The sequence below is a fragment of the Tetrao urogallus genome (assembly GCF_951394365.1).
Source record: "Tetrao urogallus genome assembly, chromosome: 1".
NCBI classification, from domain to species: Eukaryota; Metazoa; Chordata; class Aves; order Galliformes; family Phasianidae; genus Tetrao; species Tetrao urogallus.
The window spans coordinates 184638780-184665046 of record NC_136813.1 but is presented as its reverse complement, the minus strand read 5'-3'; the positions used below and the strand labels follow the sequence as shown (position 1 = coordinate 184665046).

The 26267-nt window shown below is 34.1% G+C and overlaps 1 protein-coding gene across 1 annotated transcript in view; it reads left to right on the top strand.

Moving 5' to 3' along the window:
• SEMA3E (semaphorin 3E) overlaps positions 1-26267 on the top strand; it is a gene marked incomplete at its 3' end in the record, with an annotated part of 125862 nt that overhangs the window by 77923 nt on the left and 21672 nt on the right. The window contains exons 5-7 of the mRNA XM_079549579.1: positions 15275-15368; positions 22804-22923; positions 24948-25090. Coding sequence (XP_079405705.1) covers positions 15275-15368; positions 22804-22923; positions 24948-25090 — 357 coding nt within the window. The remainder of the gene's footprint in view (positions 1-15274; positions 15369-22803; positions 22924-24947; positions 25091-26267) is intronic.

The following is a 26267-nucleotide window of genomic DNA, read 5'->3' as shown; positions in this document are numbered from 1 at the left end:
ACAGTTTTGTACCCAGTAAGTCATAGAAGATATATTTCATACTTTTCTCATACCTGCAGTATTGTTTATTGATGTACTGGTCAGGATCATCAACAGGAAAACAAAGGATAGATGGTAGAGCTCATTTAAAATATGCAGTTGACTCAAATAAATATTAATCACAAGTATGATTTTTTTTAATGAACTCTACTCCTTATATGATAATAAAGTATTTCCATCAGATACTTATACAACTTTTAATAATTCTGAGTAAAGAAGCATACGTTTGAAAAAATGAAACTGAAGCAACACACAGCACCAGAAATAAGAATCCAATCTATGCCATGCATCATCATCTTCTGTTAAAATCAACAGCGTTCATTAGTTCAGAACCCTTCACAGGACTTATTTTTGAAACTATCAGACACTGTCTTCTAAAATTCTGGAACTAAACTATCAGCAATTTTAAAACAAAGAAATTTTTGCATGTCTTTACCACTATTATGAACCTTGTGTCAGTCTTCCTGAGATAGTTTAAAAGAAGCAGTGTCTATTTATTTAGGAACTTTACTTAATCAACAAGCCAACAAAAATAGAAACAAACAAACAAACAAAAACACAAAAAAATGAAAACCAAAGTTTTTATATAAGAATGTGTGGTTCACGATTCCCCCCCTTACACATCATTGTCTTTTCTTTCCTTCTTTTTAGTTGATTATTTTCACATGTAAAATTGAAGTTCTAAAATTTTACCCACAGTGAAGTCATGGGAAAAATACCATTTTTCTGTTTGTGTAGACCAACAGGAAACATATTTGCTACACTAGGAGCTATAAGTAGTAGCTATACCAGTTTCCATTGTCTGAAAAATTGACTATAGGATTAAAAAAGACAGGTGCCGTGTGTATGGTAGTTTAAAAATAACACACGGTATGTGGTTGAGTAGCAAATTGTAATCTTGCAGGATAAGGATATCTTGTAACTGCAGAAAGGAAAGGAACCAAATCTGTCCTCAGAAAATTGCAGTTTAAACTCTGTTGATCTCTCCAGTGAGACTATCCTGAGAAAGTAACTTCCAATTACTGTCAATTTCCTCCACCTCAGCTCTCATCTCCTTCTGTCTGACTTTCATGGAAAGGAGAATAATAAATGATTAGCAGCTGCTCTCCGAGGTCTTTAGGTCCAGCCATGGAAATATCCTAATTAGGGAATACTGTGATCCCTATATGGCACTGCTGGTTCCTAGCCAGCCTCACTGAAGACTCATGACATTATACTCCATGCATTTTTCTCAACTCATTTTTATTACTAAGTATAGTTGTAGAAAAACAATTTCTGAACAGAATGTCTCTAGGTAGTACAAGGTATATTTGAGGTTTATATACCTTTTTTGAACAGTAACACTTTGCAGATTTTTAGACATACAGGGAAAGAATTGTTATAGCAGACTTCTCTGCATCTATAAGCCTAGCAAGCACATATAGCTAGATTCACTCTTCCATGTGGAATTAGCATAGAAGAAATAGAAGAAATGCATGTATAGAAGAAATGCGTGCTTTGTGCCTCCTACCTTAAACATAAGTCTTGGTATTGCTTTCTGAGCTAATTGTCCAGACAAGAAGCAGCCATTTCTGTAAAAAAAAAAACAAACGGGGTTCTTGAATTATAATATGTATGGTAACAACAACTAGAGCTGTAGGCATTAAAAACTTGAAAAAAATAGTAGGATTACATATTCTACAACCTTCACACTTGCAATTTACTGTAGAAGCCAAAATATTTTGTTCTGGTGGAACAAAATGTCCAGCTGATGCTCTTGTTCTTCAGTCTCAGTAGTCTTCATGTTGCAAAAAAATATATTTTGCTACTGGTTAATAATGAATGTTTACATGAAGCCAGCCATTTCTGAATAGATGTTTGGTAAGCAAATGAAGCATTACAGCTCTTCCTTTGGACTGTGATAATATCCCATAGCCACGTTTACGACTGTATTCATACTGTATGGCAATTTCTGTCCCAATCCAATATTTAGCATGTTTTTGTGAGGCACATGCCAGCTTGTAAAAAGGAGTACTCTGCCTCTTCTATAAGTCTCACATTCTTATTCAGCTACAAATCTATATTTCCTCATCAAAATCAGGCTTGAGCTGTTTCTTGCTATAAACTGAGCTCATATCAACAAGCATTTGAAACCAGAAGACTTTTGTCCCAAAACCAGGCAGAATTTGGTTGTCTAATTGGTGGATCACTACTCCTTGGAAATTACTGGAAATCAGAATCTTTAAGCTTCTCAAAAAAAAACAAACAAACAAAAAAAAAACCAAAACAACAACAAAAAAAACAAAACAGGAGAATGTCCTTTCCCAGTTTTTCTAGAAAAATATTAACATAATATAATATTTTCTAGAAAATCTTAATATAGTTTAGTATGCAGTAACTAAAATCTTTCACAATGAAGAAGTTTTATTAATATGCATTACACATTGAAACTCTTCTTACATGCTTTTTATGGCTTATGGAAGTATCACAATTCTAGTTATTTTAATGTTTAAATAGTTTTTAGTAATTTTTAATTATTTCAATTAAATATTTAAAGTATTACACTTGAGCATGTTGTTCAAATAAAACAACAAGCAATATTGGTAGGATTCAACCTCAAACTTGTGTTCTATCATCAGAGTATAAACAAATATTTTTCCCAAATCAAATTACCTATAACTTTTATGATACACCACATACCCATTTGAAAAATTAAATGTATAACATATATAATATTTATTATGTTATATTACATTACATTACATTATATTGTATTATTATACATATATAATATGTATGCATATATATATATGTATATGTAGTTATATTACTGCTAAATCATACTGCTTTGGATTTCCAGGCTGTACATTTTAGTAAAGCTGTTGCCAGATATTACCTTTCTAAAAATATACAAGTGTAGTTATTGACAGTAACAAGCAGGGTTTTTTTGGGGTTTTTGTCTCTCTAAATACTTTGACCCTGTTGAATGTTTTCTTCCAAATTCTAAACATTTCATCAAATTAACTAACATTCTTCTGTCATTTAGAAATAAATTACAAACGGGTGAAAATATGTGCTAACTTTGCCGAACGAACAATTAAGCTGCTGTTACCAAGAATGTACTAGATATTTTTGTCTACAAAATACAAAGCAATTGCCAACCAGCAAGGGAGCTTATTATCTTTATGAAACACATTAACTTTGTGAAATACTTTCAAATGTTAAAGAGGCCATTCAGATTAGAAAAACTTGCATCTGTATTTGGCTGTCAGTCATCCAGATATGAATTTTATCTCGTGACATTTTTTCAGAATGTGTGAACAGAGCAAGAGTCAGATATCATCCAACCCAAATTTTGCACGATACAATCAATGTGTCCTTAACGCATATTCTGCATATTCGTATTCTTGCTTCTTATAATTAGAAAACTTCTTTTTCTATTCAGAACAAAAATAAGGTAAGGTTCAGCAGAGCAATACACTTTCCACCAGACAGAGGCAAAATAAGCCCCTCGGTTCTTGCTTTAACAAACTGAAGTAAATTGACATATAAGTTAAGAAAGAATCTTCAAGCCATATTTTAGTTCAATTTTTACATGACATAATGGTAATGACGTGGTAATATCATAGTTCTTTCACCTGTTGGTGAGGAACAAAATTATATCAGATTTATGTATATTATTTTAGGATATTGTTTCTGACATATCTTTTTATAACCAAAACAAAATGATTTGCTCAGTTATTCCCTCTCCATGCTTTTTCCAATTACTCATCTCAGCTCTCAGCTTTTAGAGGATTAAGGAGTAGGAACACCTGGCTTCACTGACACAAACAGAAGTGGGTGTTGGTCAGTCCCTTATTGCACAGAATGTGTGACAAATTCTTACACTGAAAATATTTGCTCAGAGACGAAGTGTTCCTTTTTGGAAGGATAAAAAGCCACTAGTTAGACACCTATCCCCTAGATCTTAACATGTTTATCAATACAATCTATTTATGGAATTAAATCTGCAATGATAAATGCTATGAAATTGATTATTTATTGCTGCTGTTATCTACAGTTCGTGTGAAACAATTTAGATTATCTTTAAACTGTTGCCAAGAGTCCATGTATGTAAAGTGATGCCAAGTAATCAAACTACAGTCATAGGATTTTTTTTTTTTTTAAACCAAAAATGATTATATCATCTAATCTGAATGATCACCTTGCAGGCTGCGAAACTGCACCATAACATCTAGAAGCACTACGTTTTATTTCAATTAAAACACTTCAAGTTCTGGAGTTAAAAATGTGTATTTCAAAAGAAATGAAAATGCCTCCTAAAATCACAAAAGGCAGAAAATTTATTAGGTGGCATTACCCCCATGCTCATAGCAAACAACAGAAGTGCTTTGGTATAACAGGAAAAAACTACAAAACAAAGATCTACATCATCCTTAACCTGAAAAAGAATTTTGTACTGAACTCACAACTTACCTATGTATTCCTGAGAAAATGAGTAAGAATTAGGCAAGCAACATATGAAATAATTTTCTGCCCCAGTTTAAAGAACAACTCCATCTTCAAATCTAGCCAGTCTCTGATCCATTTCTGAAAAGACAAACATCGTCTTGTAGCACAAAAAAATGTCCTTATGTCCTTCCCAATCAATGCATATGTCTATGTGAGAAATTCAAGTTCATGGGATATGCTTGTAATAATTATCTTAATGAATGGTTGGAAATACGAATCTCTGGTGATATATATAATATATAAATATTATGACATATTATGAAATAATGATAAATAAATAATTATGGGTGTATCATAGATAGAGACAAGGGCCAGAATGAGAACATTTTGTGTGGTCAGTTACATACTGAATGGATTATTTTTCCCAAATATTGAATTAAAACATTCAGGAAATTATGCATTATCATTTAAAATAATCCAAATAATGGCAACTCTATTCTTTCACTTAGAAAACTTCCAGTTACTCAAGGCTAAATTTATCTAACATCAGCTTCCTGCCATTTAACCTTGATATGCCTGTGATAGCAAAGTTGAAAAGTCTCTCATTATCTTTTCCAAATCTTTTCCATGTATAAGTGCCTATACACAAAGATCAAGCTACCTCTTCACTTTTTTGATAAGCTGAATAAATATAGCTCCTTAATCCTCCTATCACAAGGATTCCTCAATTATATTTGTGTCCTTCCTCTGAACTCTACAGTATTTTTAAGTGTTCTGGAAGGGCACGCACTACAACCAGACAAGCTATTTGATGAGGCAAGGTCACTTCCCTACTTCTGTTTGAGATTCCTGTCTCCATAGACTCAAGTGCTGAGTTCCTGGCACAGCATCACACTGAGAAATCTCATTTTTATATTTTGGAACTTCATTCAAAGCTACTCTCTGGAGCTCAATTTCCATTTGACTTTATACTGAGTTAAGATACTAATTAGGTAGTAGTCTCATATAAGAAGATGGACAAAGATTTCTAGAGATGCTTAATTGGTTGGAAAACACCTCCAAGATCATTTAGCCCAACCATCCACACACCACCAATATTATTTATTTATTTGTTTGTTTGTTTGTTTGTTTGTTGATTGTTTCCTCACAAAACCATGTCTCTTAGCACCACATTTTAACATTTCTTGAACACCTCCAGGGACAGTGACTCAACCACCTCCACAGGCAGCCCATTTCAGCACCTGACTGCTCTCTTAGACAAGAAATTTTTCCTAATATTCAACCTGAACCTCTCCTGGTGCAACTTGATGCCATTCCCTCTCATCCTATCTCTAGTAACCTGGGAAAAGAGGCAAAGCCTCACCTCTCTATAACCTTATTGCAAAAAGTTCACCTCTAAACTTCCTTTTCTCTAGAAGAAATAATCCCAGTTCCCTCAGGCACTCCTCATAAGACTTGTGCTCCAGACCCCTCATCGAATAAACAAACAAACAAACAAATAAATCATCTTTTTTTTATCAAAAAGAAATCTTCAGTAAAAGAGGAATAATTGTTATGTACCTAATAACAACTACATTTTAATATATACCATCAGTTCATATTCCTTAAGAATTTCACAATGCAGATTCTTTCATCAAACAGCTATATATAGTCAAATGCCTGAGAAATCCAAGTATTCTGGGTCGGTACCATTGTTCTTATCAGTCTTATACATTGCAATTGACAACAGGTTTGTTTGACAGCACTCTCCACCTATGAAGTGGAGTGGCATTCATTATTTTTGGATTCGACTTAAATATGACAACACATAGAATTTAAGTTCAATTTGGCAGAATTTATTAATTGATAAGTTACATGAAATGAATTTTCCACTGTATTTAACCTGTACTTTGGAAGCTTAAAGACAGGTGGCCAGGAAAAAAGGAATCAACACAGGGGAATAAGGCTATTAGATCAAAAACAAAGAAATATTCCAGCGATGTGGTAACTTAATGGGAATAGGTAGATCATTCCAGTCTCTGCCATCTCTTCCTACGCATCCTGGTTTCAGACAAACAGATGTTAACAGCAACGTTAGGTTGTTGTTGAGTTGTAGAAACAAGAACAGGCCAGTTGAAGAAGAGCTGTTGCCTTTATAGCGCAGCAGTAGGGGTAGAGCAGAGCCAGGACATGTGGCCAGAATTAGGTCATGGGTTATTCCATACCATGCAACCCTGTGCAGAGTGCCATGAAGCTGGGAGGACTTGACTGGGGGTTGCAGCTGTTAGCTGCTTGGGAGGTTGCTGGGGTTTTTTTCATGACTTTTGTCCCCTAATTGTTAGTAATCATCAGATGAGAGCGTATTTATCTTGTATTTGTTCTGATATGGCCCTTGCAGTCACCAGATAAGATTAGACTGTCAAAATTGAGGAATATGGAGGTCTTGGATAGCTATGTAAAGACAATAGAAGTTCCCCCCTGAACTTCCTTTGCTTCTTGCTGAGCATTTGTATTCTGTAGCCCCTACTTATAAGACTATATCTCCATGTAAACCTTTTAATTATAGAGATCCCCTATGAAGTTTCTGTAACTTTCATACCTGCTGACCACAATACTACTGTAATATAATCTTAAATTATGTTGTTAATTATCTTATTCTATGCCACAAGATCTTAATGAACTTATTTTTACAGCTAAGGTTATGCAAAACTTCTGACAAATTCAATCAGTTGTATATAATAACTTCTAACTGTTAAGGATAGATGCTTGTGATTTCTATATGCAGGTTTTCTTCCACTGCCAGAGTATTTAACATGAATTAGATAAGTGAAATATATTATCTCTGTCATTTTAGAGTAGATATTTTGACATAAGTTACAAATTGTTAATCCTTTAGCAAACCCAGGCAGCAGTTTGACACAGCTCCAGATTTTAAACATGTTTTTTTCATTGGTGCCCAAAGTGTCTTACTCATTTAAATGTAGAATAAAAGGCATAGATCTAAAAAATGTGAATTTGTAGGGAGGATTTAATGTCTGTAATATTTTATGCACTTTTGTCCCTTAGGATGTTTGATCTTTTCAATATGTCACTGCATAGTAAAGAGGATTGAAAACAGTTTCTCAGAAGAAACACTACCCCCAAATAATCTTTATTATGTCAAATAGAGGAGAACTGACTATTTCAGCAAGTTCTTTGAGGACTCTATCCTTAATAGTGTATCCCCATTTGTCTCACAAAATAAAAAATATTGTTGAATGAACATGGAAGGTGTAATTTTTAAATGTATTAATCCTCTGAGAGCAGGCAGAATAACATAACCAGTATGTATAACGTTTTTACAAATTAGCATTTGGAATTTTTTTAGAAGATCTTCCATCATGAAGAGTGATTTCATTACTGGAGCACCCCAGTGTTGCTCATCTGCATATCTGTGTTCTGACAATTTGCAATAGGAATTTATTAACATATATATGTATATATATATATTTAATAGAAACTCAATGTTATTGATTATTTTTCCACAGCTTTTAGATTTTTAATTCTTTTTTTTAATGCTTTGTTGGATTTATACCAATCAGACACACCTATAATATTGGAAACTGTAATTATCAGATACTGCTAATGTATGTTTGCTTTTTTTTTTTTGTCTACATGTAGTCTGCAGTGCATATAAGCTATATGACATAAGAAGTCTTTTCAGGCCTGACAAGGTGTGTTATTTTCTATTGGTAAGCAAAGAAAATATATTTTAGTGTTTGTCTCTTCCACCAAGTGCCTTCTTGATGAGGGAAATGTGCACATTAAAGTAGGATGATGAAGTAGAGAGCTCATTTTGGAGACATATTTGAATTATTTTCTGCTGATTCACAGAAATGTTCTGTGATGTTTCAGATTATCTTTTCACAAAGGTTTGTTTTTCTGAAAAGAAGCCTCTGTGAAATGTATATAGCATGTCTGTCTGTGTAAAAATAAAAATGTATGGATAAGCAAGAACACAAGGAAAAAAAAAACACTGAAAAAAAAGTTTTGATAATACACAAGGTAAGAGTATTTGCAAAATATCATCTGTATTTATAACAAAAATGTTATAGTGCAAAAAAACTTAAGATGAGGTGTATTCTGTGAATTGTACTTCATTTTCTGTTGTTGTCACAAAATTTCTCTGTATTCATCCAGTGGCACAAGTGAAATTCTCTACAAATCCTTTATTTAAAATAAAATATTTAAAGTATGTTATTAATTTTGACATAATCTAACCAAAGGAGTCAAAGAATGTATATTACTATTCATAACTGTGTATGGTTGTACAAAATGCCAGATTTTAAAGGTGTAAGGGTAAGATTAAAACAGCCTTAACAAATCAAAGAATAAATACTTGTGGGCAACAAATGCTTTCTTTGTTCATAAATAACACATTTGCTCTATTGAATTCCTTGAAATTCTATTTTCCAAGGATAAATCTTGTTGCTGTCTTGGAGATTTCATAAATTTTACTAATTCCTTGGAACTTACAACTGTCAATATAGCTGCACTGGTGTCTCATTGAGTACAAAACTTGGGGAAATTTTTAAATCACAGTTTTTCATATTGGTTACTTTATTGTTTAGCTTGAGATAGTAATAGTAAAAAAAAAAAAATTAAACAGTGTGCTTGGAATCTGTGAATCCAGTTATATTCCTTATTTTGTGTCTCAGTGTAATTATCATAAAGGACAAATGCAAACCTGCAATAGACTTCAGTGGAATTGCTATGTGAGAGGACATTTCTGTGCAAGCAAGAGATAGCCTCACTGCTCTTGTTCACCACTGTACAAAAGGGCAAGGAATACTTCTGAGCATTCTCTTTTCAGAGTAGGAATGTTAAAATTCCCTTTTGGATCTCTTTCCTTCATGTACCCTGTCCACTTGCTGTTCTGGGCTTCAGACCCCACTTCTGATAACCCTTGTTGAAAGCCCACTTTACCAGCTCACTTGTTCAGACAGGCAGTCCATAAGGTTGTCCTTCCCTTAAGAAATCAGTGTGTCCAATCCATTTCCAACAGTCTTCTTCCTCAAGCAAGGCCCTATAATTTAATAAGGTGAATTCATGGTGTTCATACGCCCTGTATGTTTCACGTCTAAAAAACTTTTTCATTATTTCTCACAAGCAGTGTACCCCTATTTTACATATTCTCCATTTGACACAATTTGCAGGTGAACTTCCAATAGTTTTTAAAAGCACTCTTTCAAAATGTCTCCAAATATATGAAACATAAGAAATAGCTTTGCATGTAATGTCATTCTTATTTTAAAATCATAAAATCACGAGATCCTTAATACTAATAATGAATTTTGTCCAGTGACTTACAATAATAGGAAGTAGAATAGACAGTGTTAAGAACTACATTCACTACATTCACAAAAAAAAATCCGCCCTGTCAAAATATTCTAAATATGATTTACCATTCTACAGTATAAACAGCACGAACTTCTTTAATAATAAATAAAATAAGCCAAAAGGCATAGGTCTCCTAGAAAATATACAGCTAAGATTGTAACGAAAGATTGTGAAACAATTTTAAATTCCTTTTAAAATGTCACTGTGATATGTTTTACTTTATTTGTTACCTGGAAAACACTAACAATTAAGAGTGGAAAAAAATCCACTTACAGAAAATCCAATTATTTTTTCTCATAAAAATAATATCATAGGAAATCCCAATCAAATCCTCTATGTTTTTAAGCCCCTGATTTAGTTAAAAGATACAGACTTTGCATTAAAGCTGAGAATAGGCTTAGGTGCTTTGCTGAAAGGAATGGAAGTAAGCATATGTTTTAAATTAATTGCATGCATAAATGCCTTCTTGAACCAGAGCAAAGCCATACTTGGCATGAGAGAAAGCAATTTTCTGCAACAAAAGTTAAATGCTCTATTTAAATTTTAATGGCTCTGATTGACCTTTTCTTTCTTTATTATTTATGACCTACATTCTTCTTCATTGTCTAAAATTATCAATTCATGTCAAGTTAATTGTGAAATGCTTGATGCCCTTGGAAATATCTGCTATTTCTTTTTAAATGACATGATTATTTTAATAATACTTGAAAGTGTATAATGTTTTCTGGGTCAAAGTTATCATGAATCAAACCAGTGCACCACTTTTTCCAAACTAGATGTAGAAATTTGTAATTTCACCTCCACTGCCACATAGGCTTGGTTTTTTTTGTTTGTTGTTTGTTATTTTTTTGTGGGTTTTTGTTTGTTTGTTTGCATTAATTTTATTATAACTACTGATAAGTACCCATAAAATAAATTGCCAAAGTTGGATTGCTGTGTTGGGTAACCTTTGATGAAACTGTCAGTTTTCTTGTGACATTTCTAAAAGGACTGCCATGTTACAAACAGCAAAGAGATTTAGAATTATGGTATTAGCCTTCAAAGCTGATTATTAATGTGTAACGCTTATTTCACTTAAATTGGCGTTCTGTGGAAGCTGACACATTTAACACCTGATCTTCAGTTACTTGTTCCAGTGATGGGGATAATTTACTGCAACCATGGAATATTTGGTATGCTGTTCTAAATGATGAAGGTGGAAAATGTCTCTTAGAGGAGTCACCAATTACATTTAACAATGACTTTTCAAATAGTTTCATGCATCTGCAAGCTTTTATGAGATGTGCATCCTGTACTGAGACAGATGAGATCCACTTAGAAACTTCTTCAAGTTAAGTTGAAATCCAGATTTTCAACTACTTTCACTGCTGGCAAGGCTTTATATATTTAAGCTACAATCCTCATTCAGAAATTCCACATATTAAAATATAGATAGTAAAAGGACACCATGCATACTGTCTAATGTTTTCATTCCATGGTTATAAAGTTGACTGCATTAGATACATAAATATTATAAATGTTAAAAGAAACATCTTTGTCTTCACCACTGATTTCGTTCTGATTCTCAGGGGAATGGTTAGCTACACTTAGCAGCTTTTTATTGACATACAGAACTTTGGTGTACAGTTACTAAAAATCTTCCACGTCTTCTGGAAGACTCCCATACTGGGCCAAGATTCCCTGGTCTGAGAATCACTGGAGTTTTAACGTAGGGAGATCTGAATAGGAAATATAGTTTGTAATAATAAGGTGAGATCATCTATTGCCCTTCAACAAGGAATTTATCTTATCGTTCTCTATAAAGGAAGAAATATAAACCTTAAAGTATAAATATAGATAACACAACTTTTGCCAGTATTTTTGTTTCCATATTTGATCACTTGATAATATTTGATACTTGAGCATGTTTTGCTTTAATCGGCTACAATATTTTTCCTTTTTCTTTTGATTGGTTATTCCATTTTTCTTTTTCTTTCTTTTTTTTCTTTTCTATTTTTTTTTTTTTTTTTGGTGGGAAAAAAAAATAATGAAAAGCATTGTCTACAAAACTTTTTTAATTTGAAACTGTTTATCCCTCCCCCCCCTTACTTCTACATCTTGCAATCTAGAAATATCTTTTTTCTTTATTGACAAAATTCATTAGCAATTAGTTTAGTCAAGGTTCCAGAAGGTAAGTTTTTTCACAATTTTTTAATATGTGATTGGAGAATAAATAGCATCACACATTCAAAACTTCTTAGAACATTTACTTTACATAGCATTTTACTACAAGTATGACTTCCTGGTCCATTTTTGTACTTTCAGAAGGTTTTTGATTCTATTCCTACTTTCTCCTTGCTATTCTTTTTCTACTGTTGACCCAAAATATTACAGTATTTAGATTTAAAGAAATAACTGATATGCGATGTTTGAAAATTATGGAATGAGGTTGAGATTTCCACACACACAGAAATATTTCTTCACTGTTTGACATTTGTCTAAATGCAGAATGGGAATGGTTACTGTGCAATTGTAGCTGATACAGCAAAAAATAGTATTCTTGCAACACCAGTATCTACTCAGAATTATATACTGAAAAAAATACTACTTCATTTTCTGCTACATCAGCTACAATATCAGGCCCTACTGTAGGTAATGTGCCAGGATTTGGCTAACACAGGAGCTTCTGAGGAGGTGAGATTGAGAGTGCCTGGTTAATTCACAGGCTTTAGGACTCATTACTTCGAGGGTGGTTTCTTATTGTCTTTATCTTGGGGGTAGCTTTTTCACTTCAAGTAGATATGAAACAGGTTTACTTTCCAGTATTCTGGGTTGCATCTCATTTCTTTCCAACTAATGGAATTCTTTCTTTTTCACCAGAAGTCCCAGGGAAAAAAATGCCACTTATTGTTTAGATAGATGGGAATGAAAGATAGATACAACAGCTTGGCTCATTTGTGATCTAAGAAGTAAACAAAGAAGTGCTTTAAAGGGAAGGGGCTTGTGAAAAATCAACAATATATTCCTTTAGATGAAATGCGTTCAGATATTCCATTAATCATCAATGTGTGGATGCCAAATTCTCTACAACTTGCCCTGTATATATAATCTTTTTCTTTTTTTTTTTTTTTTTTTTTTTAAATCCTAGCCATCTTAACAGCTTTCTATCATTTGCAATGATCACTCTTTCTGTATCTTTGCTCACTGTGCATATTGTATGTTTCTTTCAGGAGGGTTTCAGGAGAGCATAGCTGCCATGAGTGGAGTGCTTAATCAGAAAGCAGTATTAGTTTTACTCTGTGGGCAATTGCACCTGAAGGTGCTGAGAGGAAGAGATTTCTAGGATGTGCGGTGGGATGGGTGGACAGAAGAGAATGGTCTAGATGGAGAGAAGTACAAGAAATTAGAAAGAGTAGACGTACTCAGGTTTCAGTACCTCCCAAAAGTACATATTTCTGGCTACTGGAAATAAGGACTAAAAGGATATATAAATAACTATGCAAGGGCCATCAGGACACAGCAGAAAAGGAAAGAAATTGCTTATAACTTCTGTTTATTTCTGTTTTCTCCAGTGTACATGTACTGAGATATACTGAGATATTTCCTTGGGATACACTGAGCTGTACTAATTTGCAATCTAATAAAACATGACTTTTATCATAAAATAGCCTCCTGGACCTCTTTTGGCATGTCTGCTGTAAGGAAGAGGTCCAGGCACATTCACCTCTCAATTCTAGGGGATCTGGGAGCACTGTCAGAAATAATTTTATGCCTTACAAAACATCCTTACAAAACATTTGCTAAAGTATATGAATAACATGAATTTGAGGATAGTTTGCTGAATACATAGATTGAATGTGTCTAATATTTTGATAAATTTCTGTATTTCATTAGTCTTTTGAATAAAACTCTTACATCAAACTGAAACTGCTAGACTACTGCAGTTTCTCAGTCACACAGTTGATGTTGGTGTACTGATAGATAATCAATTGAATATGAGCTAGCAGAGTGCCCAGGTGGCCAAGAAAGTCAGTGGCATCCTGGCTTGTATAAGGAATGGTGTGGTGAGCAGGACTAGGGAAGTCATCCTGCCCTTGTACTCGGCACTGGTGAGGCCTCACCTCAAGTACTGTGTTCAGTTTTGGGCACCTCAATACAGAAAGGATATTGAGGTGTTGGAGAAGATCCAAAGAAGGGCAACAAGGCTTGTGAAGGGCTTGGAGAATATGCCCTATGAGGAGTAACTAAAGGAACCGAGGCTGTTTAGTCTGGGGAAATGGAGGCTGAGGGGAGATATTATTGCTCTCTTCTAGTTCCTGAAAGGTGCTTACAGTGAGAGTGGGGTTGGTCTTTTCCCATTGGTGACAGGTGGCAGGATAAGGGGAAATGCCCTCAAGTAGCGCAGGATGTGCGGGGTGAGGGGGGAGAGTGATATCAGGAAAAACTTCTTTACAGAAAAGTTGGTCGAGCACTGGAATAGGCTCCCCACTGAGGTGGTTGAGTCACCATCCCTGGATGTGTTTAAAAACTGTTTGGGTATGGAGCTCAAGGACATGATTTAGAGGAGGGTCATTAGAATTAGGGTAGTATGGTTAGGTTGTAGCTGGACTTGGTGATCTGCCATGTCTTTTCCAACTTGAGCAATTCTATGATTCTATGTCTGTGTGGCTTATGGAGACTTCGTAGGTGAGCCTTCTTTCTATTTCCCCTTTTATTCTTCACAAATTTCTGAATTTTGTTAATTGTGTTTTCTGTCTTGTTGTTTTGGTTTGGTTTGGTTTGGTTTGGTTTTTTTGGGGGGGTTAATACATAAATCTTTTGAAAAGTACTCTCACTTGATAATTTATTCAGACAATATTTGTTGGGTTCTTCTAAAAAAGGTGAGAGAAAAGCAGCAATCCAAATGAAAATCTGAATTGCAAATTATTTATCTGCCTGTAATGACTGATAAACAAAATTTAACAAAGCTGCCTATGTTTTTTTCATGCCTATATTCTGCAGAAGTTGCATCTGCTATGTAAACTATAACATTTCTAAGCATACTTTTAGGAAGAAGATAGATAAACATGTAAAAGCTAAAAACAGAAGATAACACAGCATGATATATTTTAACAACCATTGGAAAAAATGTTTAAAGTGGGAAAATACATTCCATGGCTAGATTCCTATCTGAAGTGTAGGTAATTTGGGGGAAAGACAGAGAAATATTCAGCTCCCATAGACATGAAAGAAGTACAGTTTTACTGCATATTTAAACGATTCTTTTGGGACAGTGCACACACAGCAGTGATTTGTAGAAACTCGGATAATTTTTATGAGTATATCAGTGAACAACAGTAATTGCATTTTCTCCCTAATGAATTCAATTCAGAACAAAGATATAACAAAGTTAAAGTTGGTCTCTGAGGACTTTTGCATTTGCCTGTAGGGCTTACACTGTTTTCTATGATTTTTTTTTTTTTTAAAGGATCATCTGTTTCAACTGGAATCGCACAAATTTGAGAGAGGACGAGGCAGGTGCCCTTTTGACCCTACTTCTTCCTTCACTTCCATCTTAATTGGTAATGATCTTTATGTCACAAGCTTCGTGGTCATGTCAATCTATCGTTTTGAGTATCTTTCTTCAGCATGCCAAGGTGTTGTCAGTCTTTCACTGCTTTCCACGTCACACTTAATCCTCACAGTGCTGCTGTGTTACATACCAGGCAGCATTCATTCCAGCAAGAATGTTTCAGTGGAGTTAGTAGAGGTTAAATGGCATGTGTGATGTTGAAAAAGTAATTGTATAATTTTTGAAATAATTTCCTACTTTATTTCAAAGCAAAGCAATATGCCTAGCTTAGCCTTATACATCACTGAGATAAATATGCAAAGCTTACTGATTTTCACCTTTTGGGATGTAATTTGAATAATCTTGTAAATGTTAATTTTTTTTTCATTTATTTATTTATTTTTTAAAAGGCACTTATTGTTTATATAATGTATAGCATTTTTGAATTTGAAACAATTTTTTTCTGTGCTGTCTTCTATGAAAACAAGTGATTTTCTATTGATCATATAATCACACTTACAACAACAGAATTGAGTGTATTTCCTGCAGTGGCAGATATCTGTGCTGAGCTAGTGTTCCTCATTGCTTTGCTGGAAAGTTTACCACTGTAGGGCTGTGAACTTTGAAGTTGTAGTTCAGTAAACCATGTTTTTTTTTTTTTTTCCCTCTGTAATTTGTTCCTGAGAACATTTTGTGAGATGAAGCAAACATGGCAATATTATAGTACACTGGCTAAAAACACACTGGAACAGCAGGTAAAAGGTGCAATTTAGATACACTTAGAGAGTAACACAGTGGCTTTATATTTTCAGGAAATACAAATAAAATGAAAACTGAGCATTCAAAAAGAATAGTAATTGAAAGAAAGAGCTAGAAAAGAGAGGCCAAGGATCAAATAAATTTTAAGTTTTTCAAGGTTACAAAAAGGGAGGGACTGATTTTTACATTTCATTTAAAATATAAGAGTTGGAACTTTAGACAGCTAAAGTTCTTAATCATTAACTGAATTGTTACAAATCACCCATGGTGCTGAGGAGGTACTGGTCATGAGTGACAAACACATATTTTTCTAAGCTAGGTTTATTTTTTCGTTTAAAACAACAAATTAGAATATTTACCAGTGATGCCAAATCTCTCAGATTGCTGCAATTCATCAAAATATTGTTCATTCCCATTTTCAAACATTACGGCTCAAATTCTTGGGTTGTTGGTTTAGGAAGTCGTGAAAGAATTAGGGAAAAATTAGATTGTATTTTATCTGACCTTCCGAAATCCATTATGTACAATTGTTACGCCTTTCTTCCACTCTTATTTCTAAATTGTTTCTATAGTTTTTAACAGATTCCAGTCTTAGCTCAGCCTGAGTACAAGGGTTTATCCCATGGAATTTTCTGTAGGCCTGAAACCTCATGATCTTGGAAGTCCTTCTCAATCTTAACTGAGACATAACTAAGTAAATAAATTAACCTGACCATGTTCCTACTGTGAGATCAATGTGAATTTTATTTGCTCAAATGGAAGCCAGATTGTCCCACTGAGCATTTCAAGACTAGTGATTAGTTGTTGTGCTTCTGGTCTATTCATTACTGTGCCTGGATTATGGGAGGTCCTACGGATCTTCATGGTTTTATCTGAAAGAGTAATTCACAAAAAAAGCCTTTCTTTTGTAAATGGTGATCTGTTTTGAACATCCAGTCAAAGACTTAGAAGATCAGTCTCACAAAGTGTTCTGTAATATGCAAGTTTAACATGGGAAAATAATATATTTTTATCACATCAGTGATACATATCCAAAAAACAGACAAACTTTTACCACTTCACAAAGACTAATAGGACCTGAGAAAACTATTTAGAGGCTTCCTTGATCCAATGGAAATTATTTTATTTCAAGTAATTATAGAATGTTTTAAAAACAAAGCGACATTCTTTGACATGTTTTTTATATTTATAATTCTACTGGAATTAGATATTCCCAATAGTTAAGAAAAACATATTTTTTCTTTGGAGGTTGTTTTCAAAGATGCCTTCACTCTTCCATTCAGGCTCAGTTGTGTGCAAGTCCTTGAAAAAAAATCAAGCAAAACTTTTACCAAAGTCTTTCATATTCCAGCTTCTCTTTCTTCATAAAAACAATCCAAAACCTATTTCAACCTCTGTAAGAAACAGCTCTAACTTGCATTGACACAGCAATTTATACCTGTGTAGCTACTGATTAACAGTGAGGATTAGGCTAGCAAAGAAACTTTATCTACTTCTGATAAAAGTTTGAAAGTTCTTCAGCTTTAAAGATCATTTGCACCATCCCTTATTAGAAACAGATTTAGCTAAATTAACTTATTAGCAAAGAGACTATATTGTGCTGTGTCTCTTCATTTATCTATCTCAACACTTCAGTTAAAATCCTCACTTCAAGTAAACAGCACTTCATGACTTTAAAACTATATCCACGTTCTTTTAAGCTTTATTATGTGTCATCTGACCCAATCGTAAAGTAGCTTGTAATGAATTTCCCAATTTATGAACAATTAACTTTTAACAATTTATTGTCACCATCAGGAAACAAAACAGATGTTAGATAGGTGCACATTTAGGTAAACTACATGTTAAAAAGAAAATAAAATTATTTGTAGTGAACTCTACCATCTGTTTTCAATAGCCATAACTCTGTTTGATATCTGATCACACACACTGATTAACTTAGATCACACTACCTCTTGAAAGCTGAGAAATTAGCTTATGCCTATATTTTGCTACCTCAAATTTTTCACAAGTAAGTGATGATAAACCTTCCATCCAGGAAATCCATTCTGATAGTTTCTGTTGTTTGCAGTCCTAGGGCAGCTTAATGTCTTCTGTATTTTAATTTACTTTAGACAGTGCACTAAAAATAAAGCAGTTCATCTCAGAACAGAAGATGAAAGTTGAGTGACAGAAAAAGTAAATATAGTCAGAAAATTTATTGGATAAGTAACTGCCTATTTATTTTGATTTTGTGGTCGTCTATAGTGAAAAATAAAATTTGCTAAAAGTCTATGTGTCTTAGTCCGGTAAAACTAATGGTAATGGATAGAGCACATAAAACTTCAAAATTACCTTACAGTTTGAGAACTTCTGTTAAATAGAAACTCCAACAGTGACTGAAGTTCATGGGCTGTAGAGCCATCACATTAAAAACAATAAATACTAGTTCTTTGTTAGTAATAGGAGCCCAAGGTAAGATGGATGTAGTATGGACATATCCCTGTATAGGATGTAGTATGGACATTACAGTGAGAATAAAATAAAAAAGTACTTAATCCATAATATTTTCAGATCGAAGTAGCTTTATTCCTTATATAGATAGTGCAGTTAACAGACACAAGAACAAAATCAGACTCTTGGCCTTGTATATTCTTTAAATTCGCATGTTACGAAAGCCATTTTATGTGGATTAAAAACAGGTAAGTATAAGTAGACCTAAAACCAGTGAAAAGAGATACGACTCTTAATGCTTTACGTGTAAACTCTGTCCTCAATACAGGAGAGACATGGACCCTTTGAAACACGTACAGAGGAGGGCCACAAAAATGATCCATGGAATAGAACACCTCTCCTACGAGTACAGGCTGAGAGAGCAGGGCTGTGAGAAAAGGCTGTGAAGTGACCCAAGAAAGGATTTTCAGTATCTGAAGGGGAGCTAGAGAAAGAAGGGGACAGACTCTTTAGCAAGGTCTGTGATGACAGAATAAGTGGAAATGGCTTCAAGCTCAAACAGAGTAGATTTAGGTTGGATGTAAGGAAAAAATCTTTTACAGTAAGGATGGTGAGGCACTGGAACAGGTTGTCCAGAGATGTGGTGGATGCCCTGTCCCTAGGGACTTTTAAAGCACAGCTAGATCCGGCCCTGGGCAACCTGATCTAGCTGTTTATGTCCCTTCCCTGTTCATTGCAGGGGCGCTGGACTAGATGACTTTTGAGCGTTCCTTCCACCTGTAAGGATTCTATGATTCTGTTGCATATGGCTATGGTGTATAACTGCAACATTCCAATAATTAATTAAGCAACAAAAAGTAGGGAAAAAAATAATTTAACTGAAGTGTAGCTCACAGACTATTACATGATCTTTGACATTTTATCAACATTTTCTGTAGTTTCTGATATCTTAGGCATCAGTCTATTCAAGGGTTGTTATCCAGGAATTCTGGGCTTCAGATAAAAATTGGGTTTGATTGAACAAAAATGGGCTTTATTCTTTAATCCAAGAACATGGAAAAAATACAGGTGCCTTGTAAACAAACCCTGCAGAATTTTGATGTATTTACTTGCTTGAAACAAAATAAAAGTGTTTAAAAGTGTGTACATATCATAGAATCATAGAATCATTGGAGTTGGAAGGGGCCTTTAAATGTTATCTAGTCCCATCTAATCCCTATCTCTCTCAGCCTGTCCTCGTAGGAGAGGTGTTCCATCCCTTGGATTATTTTTGTGGCCCTCCTCTGGGCATGCTTCAACAGGTCCATTTCTCTCCTGTACTGAGGACTCCACATCTGGACACGATACTGCTACTATATCACTTGAGCTAAAACTATTTTTGTGTGTATATGTGTGATTTTCAGTTTGGTTTTGAGAGATATGAGTTTTTTATTTGTTTAAATAAGGCAAAAAAAGAAAGTCTTAATTCTTGTTTCATCAGGTGTAACCAGAATGCGTTAAACTTAACTGTAGCCATTAATTTGTCAAGTATGTGTACACGTAATTCCTCACTGATGCTATAATTTTTCTGGAAAAGAGGAAGAATGGTGATGGTCTGTGAAATCACTCAATTTGCAGTTGATTTTTCCTGGAAGACACTGGCTTAACAGTGATCTGCAGCACTATAAACTTTGCAACTAAGATAGATGTGAGCTGATATGTAGTACCAACAGAGGAGAAGAAAACAGAAATAGTGCTAAGATTTCTCAAAACACAACCTCAACTTGTCTCTAAAACGAGAAATAGTCAGCGCTTTTAAAAACCTAACTGTTCAAGATTCACAGCATTCACTTAAAAGTCATGGGCAGAGAGCTATTGAACAGAAAAAGAGAAGATCCGCTTAATGTAAAAAGTGTGAGATCTCAGAATTATGCTTAATACACTTGTGCCACATTGTTCATCTCTCTAGGCCTTCTGTTCACTCTTGTTACTTATGTTTAACTTAGAAATACTTCATTATAGAAAATCAGATTTAGTGTCTGTATCTGTAAATTATCTTCCGTGAAACAAAATCCATCCAAGATTTCAGTTTATTTCTCCTGGAATCTCAAAGGTAAAATCAGTGATAACTTGCCCAGTATAAGGTGGGGTGACATACCAGCAGATAATTATGAATACAGATACTTTATACCTAGGTCAAATAGATTGAATAGCCTCCCCATCTGGTCTTTTGAATATTTGTTAGTACTGATCACTAGCAAAATGTGAAGAATTATCTAGCCTGTATGAATGCACTTTCCCCATTATCCTACTGTGTTGAAAAGACAACAGGCTCATTTTTATTATACATCAACATAATTTACCAAAAAAACTGAATAAGAAGAAAACAAAAATTATATAGTCGAATTCTTAGAGAGGAATTTATGACTAATGTAATTCATTAATTAGGATTCTAACATTTGCTTGGAACATTATTCAGATACTGGTGTGTCCTTCTGTTTAAGCACCTCTGTGCTTTTGTTGTTGTTGTCATTTTTTTAAGTAAAGCTTTCCATTAGTTCTACTGGTGCTATAATTTATACTTACTTTTAATTTCACTTGGCAATATTTTACACTGAATTACCACCATGTATTTTACAAGATAATATCCATTCTTCATAAAGCGAAGCCTAGGGGAAAACTATGCTCAGCAGAGGTCTCTGAACCAGCCCCAGCTGCCAAAGTACTCTAAACTGTTCAGAATAATTATTTAGAGTTATTATACCATTAAATTCATATATATCTCTTAAAATAAACAAATTTCACACACTGAGGGAGACCAACAAGCAACATTCTTGCTTTTGCTGCAATCGTTTACAAATGCCAGCAAATGTTATTTGAAATGACGAGTCGTTTGTTTTGCTTAAGGAGTAGGAAACTGCGCCACTGAAATCTCCACTCAGATAAGCCAAGAACTGGCAGTAAGTAATTTCCTTCTCGTGCAGGGTAATTCCTGCTGCGTTGTTTTCTGACATAAGGATGCCACCTAGTGACCAACATTTTCAGCTTTTTAATTTAGGCCTAAGAAATTTATATTCTAATTCCAAACGGATATGAAGTAAATTACTCTTACTGCTTGATTAGTTTATAGGGAATCACACCCATGAATAGAAAAAAAATATTGTTATATCTGACTCAGAGAGTGATAGGCCAGATTTCTGAGCATATGTATTCAGTGCTTATATCTAATGATATATAAATTTTCAAAATTTATTGGCAATCAATATATCTTATAATAATTCACTACACATGTAATTCATAAATGCCCTTTTGAAAATCAGTCCCTGTTCTGCTCTCACAACTTTGCCTGCAAATATTTGCCACCAGATGTACAGATCTCAGATCCTGTCCCTACTCTGGTGAATAGCTTATAGATATGAAAACAAGTCATTGCTAGGCCAGAGAAAAATAGGCTTATTTAGAATCACAGAATCATTGAATCATAGAACCTTTAGAGTTGGAAGGAACCTCTAAGAGCCATCCATTCACTTGCCCTCTGTCCACCCAAGTACTTCATCCAGCAAAATACAGCCAGATGTAGCTATCCCAGGTAAAGTAGAACAGATCCAGCAGTCTAAAGGGAAAGCATCTCAGCCTAATAAAACTTGTGCTTCTTTATAGAAATGAACTCTAAACTGGCAGGTGCAGTTTCTTATCTCTCCAAACAGGGAGAAAACTCCGTCTCTAAAATACTCATATACCCCACATCTAGTTCTGGGACCAAGCAATACTCTGCTCCTCATTAACAAGACAAGTTCATATCTGTAAGTGCTCAGAAGCAAACCGTGGGTCAGAGGCACATCACTGGTGAAATCTTAGGTTCTGATAAAGAGTAGGTATCTCAGGGCCAGGCACTAACTGAATTGAGTGAGATAATTGTGTTTAGGCACTTGATGTTACAGATGTTATTGCTTTATATGTGGTTGTCATTTTAATGCTTTCACATTTTTTGTGCAAATCTATTCCAAAGACATTGCTTTTTGTCACAAAATTAAAAATTGTTGACCTCATAGTGTTTCAACTGTAAGCTCTACAGTGCTGATAGGAACAATGACTATAAACCTTTAAATTGCATGTAAACTACTGACACTTTCTCATCCTTTTTTGAGCAAACAATAGTGAGCCATGCTTATAATGTAATGTCCACAGTATTTAAGGAAATCATATTGTTATAAAGTAGAGAATTATCAAATTTGTTTGCTTGGTTTTTTATTTGTTTTATATGTGATCTACAGGTGGTGAACTTTTTACTGGTCTCTACAGTGACTACTGGGGAAGAGATGCTGCTGTCTTTCGCACCATGAATCGTATGGCACAACTCCGAACAGAACCAGATAGTGAGCGCCTGTTGAAAGGTACGGAAAATAGGAGAAGAAGGAGCATGGAACCAGTAGTGCTTTGCATGACTAGAGAAATTCTATTTATCCAGAAACTTAAATGATATTGTCCTTGCATGGGTATATCTCGTTGGAGATAAATATTTTTAGAATATCTTTGTGTTTTGGTTTTTTTTTTTTCCCATGAAATTTTTCATTAATCTTCTGCTACAATTAACAAACTGAAAGCTTTATTCTGATTACATATTAGCTTTAAGAACTGAAACTTCGAAATCCTCCATTTTTCACTTTTAAAAGTGTATTCTGGATGTTCCATATTATTTCATGACTCCAGATATGATTAAAACACTATTTTAAACATTTCTAATTGATTAGAATTTTAATTAGAACATGCTGCTCTTTTTTTCAATACGAGATCATTTCCTCTTTATGTTGCAATCAAATAACTGAATCTTCACCACATTCTGTGCTAAAGAGGTGTTATGCAACAACATAAAATAATAAATATGCAATGATTATACAGTTAAATAAAAATTAAAGCAGATTATTTAGAAGAAAAATAAAAAATTATTGCACAAGAAAAATCATTGAGAAAATTCCTATGCTGGAGAACTTACTTAGAAAATACTTCATGCTTTTCAACATGGAATGTAATTGAATTCAAAAGAATTTAAATTGCTTTGCAATTAAGAGCCAGACTCTGGATTTTTCTCACTCCAAAAATTTTGCAATAATTCATCCTAAAAGTGACATAACTGCAGCTAACGTTTGGTAAGGAGATTCAATAATTTTATTTTATGGTGGTCCACCTGGTGGTTCATCTTTTCAATGAACATAGCTAGAAAGGACATTTTTTTCTCTCAAATGTCAGGAAGGTTTTCTCTGGAATCAGAAGAGAGAGAAAAGTTTATGTGTTTTTTTCCTGCATGAATTTGAAATCATACTTGAATTCATCTTATAAAAGCGTGTTTGGAATATTATGATATCCACTGTAAGCTCAATACTTAGATCCTTGCTGAACTCAGTGTTAAGACCAGCTATACATGCAGTAACAACAACATAAATGTCTCAATACGGAAGTAAAGTTGCTTTTCTCTCTGGAAGCTGCAATTCTCCATGTTGTGCCTCAAACTTTGTTTTTAATTTACACCATATTTGACATTTAAATCTGTAACGTATTTAAATCTATATTGGAAAACATGAGAAAATTAGCAAGCAAAAATTCTCTAGCCATGTCTTAAAACAGTGGCTATTTTTCATAAGGAACAAGAACTTAGAAAATATTTACATTACCAACTGCTTCTTAAGAAATTGTACTAATTACATGAACTACATCTGTGTAATTAACATGTACTATTACATTCTCATTTAAGGAGTTAGTAAAAAATTTGCAATGATTCTATGAGTTTAAATCATTCATAGCTTACCATGATGTGGGGTTAAAAGTTATGGAGCACACATCAAAGTTAGTACTTAGGCTTCAACTCTGTAGCAAAATGTGAAAGCAGGAAAATCTCAGAAGGTTTTTATTTTATTTCACGACAAAAAAATACACAATGTGTCTTCTGTCTATGAAGATATGCGTTCGTATTACAATTATTAGCTGAACTTTAAATTAGCTGTTTTTCCGAAGTTAGCATTCCTGTGCATGGTTTGTATGGAACCAGAGATTGTTATGTGAATATTATTGCCAGGTTTTAGCCTAACTCAAATAGAAAAACCCTGGAGAACAAAAAATGGAAAGAGATCTTTTTCTTACATACATACACATTGACTTGTGAATCAGAGTGATAAAAATAGTTTTACTTTAATGTATTCCACATGTCCTATAGGTATCCACATACAAATAATTAGATTTTTTCCTATTTTTACCACCCTGTTTCACTCAGGTAACTCTCCAACTGACATGTCCCTGACTCTTCCATTTTCTTTTTTTCTTTGCTACCTGTTGATTTTAAGGACTGAAAAGAAAATTAAAAAAAAAAAAAAGAAAAAATGTTTTAATGAACTTTATCTGAATTTAATTTTGTTTTCTTTCGAAGAACCAAAGTTTGTTGGCTCATACATGATTCCTGACAATGAAGACCACGACGATAACAAAGTGTATTTCTTCTTTACTGAAAAAGCATTGGAGGCTGAGACAAGCGCTCATGCCATTTACACCAGAGTGGGACGTGTGTGTGTGGTGAGAACCTTTTTCTGATACCCCAGCTGAATAGGGAAAAAAAAAAAAAAAAAAAAAAAAAAAAAAAGTATTCTCCTTTCTTTTTTCCTCGTCTCCCAGGCAATATGGCACCTGATAATGTACAGGAGATTATAGACCTGACTGAAAAATCTGCTTCTCAATGTCCTCAAATATTATAAAATTCAAAAATAGCCCAAAATTTAGTCTTGAAACAAATTCTCCTTGAGAGATGAAAATAAAGTTCAGAGACCCTGTTATTCAATTCCATGTCTCTTTGAGTTGATATGTGATAGCAATAAGAACAGTTCACCACAGGACTCATTTACCATCATAGATTCTCAATTCAAACCAAGGCTCCATTGTTCCTAACATTGTCAGCAGGTCCTTCTGTATCTCTCACAGCTGACATTAACTGATGTCCCCTCATACTTCTGTTGACAGGACCAGCCCAGCCACAAGTTCTCTCTGATGCTTCCTCTCACTTTTCTACTCTGTCAGCATGAAGCAGACTTGACTCAATAGCATTTATGCAGGGTTGACAGCTATCCAACCAGATATCCTTTTGTAGCCAGTACAACAGGACAAGAGGCAATGGGCACTGACTGAAACATCCATATTCTATCTGACCATAAGAAATCACTTTTTTCTTGTATTAGAATGGTTGCACAGAGAGGTTGTGGAGCGTCTGTCCTTGGAGATATTCAAAATCCATCTGATTATGACCCTGAGTGACTTTCTGTAGAAGACTCAATTTAGCAGGCTAGTTGGACTAAAAAATATCCAAAAGTTCCTGCCAAATTCATGGTTCTGTCATTCTGGGATTCTGTAAATTTCAAATATCTTTCTGATGCATCTATAGACTATTTTCTAAATAATAGCTAATTGCTTTTATTTAATATATAATTCCTCTTCTTCTCAACATCCTATAAGGAGGAATGTGCATAAAAAGGAAACTAGAACAAAGGATTGAATTGTCTAGAAAAGAGAAGTTTATTTCTTATCATCCAACTTAATTTTTGAAATAAATTGTGTTCCTTCCTAACTGTGGGAGATAATTTCCTAAAATTAATGGGCAAAGAACAAGATACAAGATAAAAAATGTTCCTTCAACCCAAAGTATACTGTGCGTCACATATGCCCACCAACATACTACTTGTTAAAATATCTTTAAATGTGT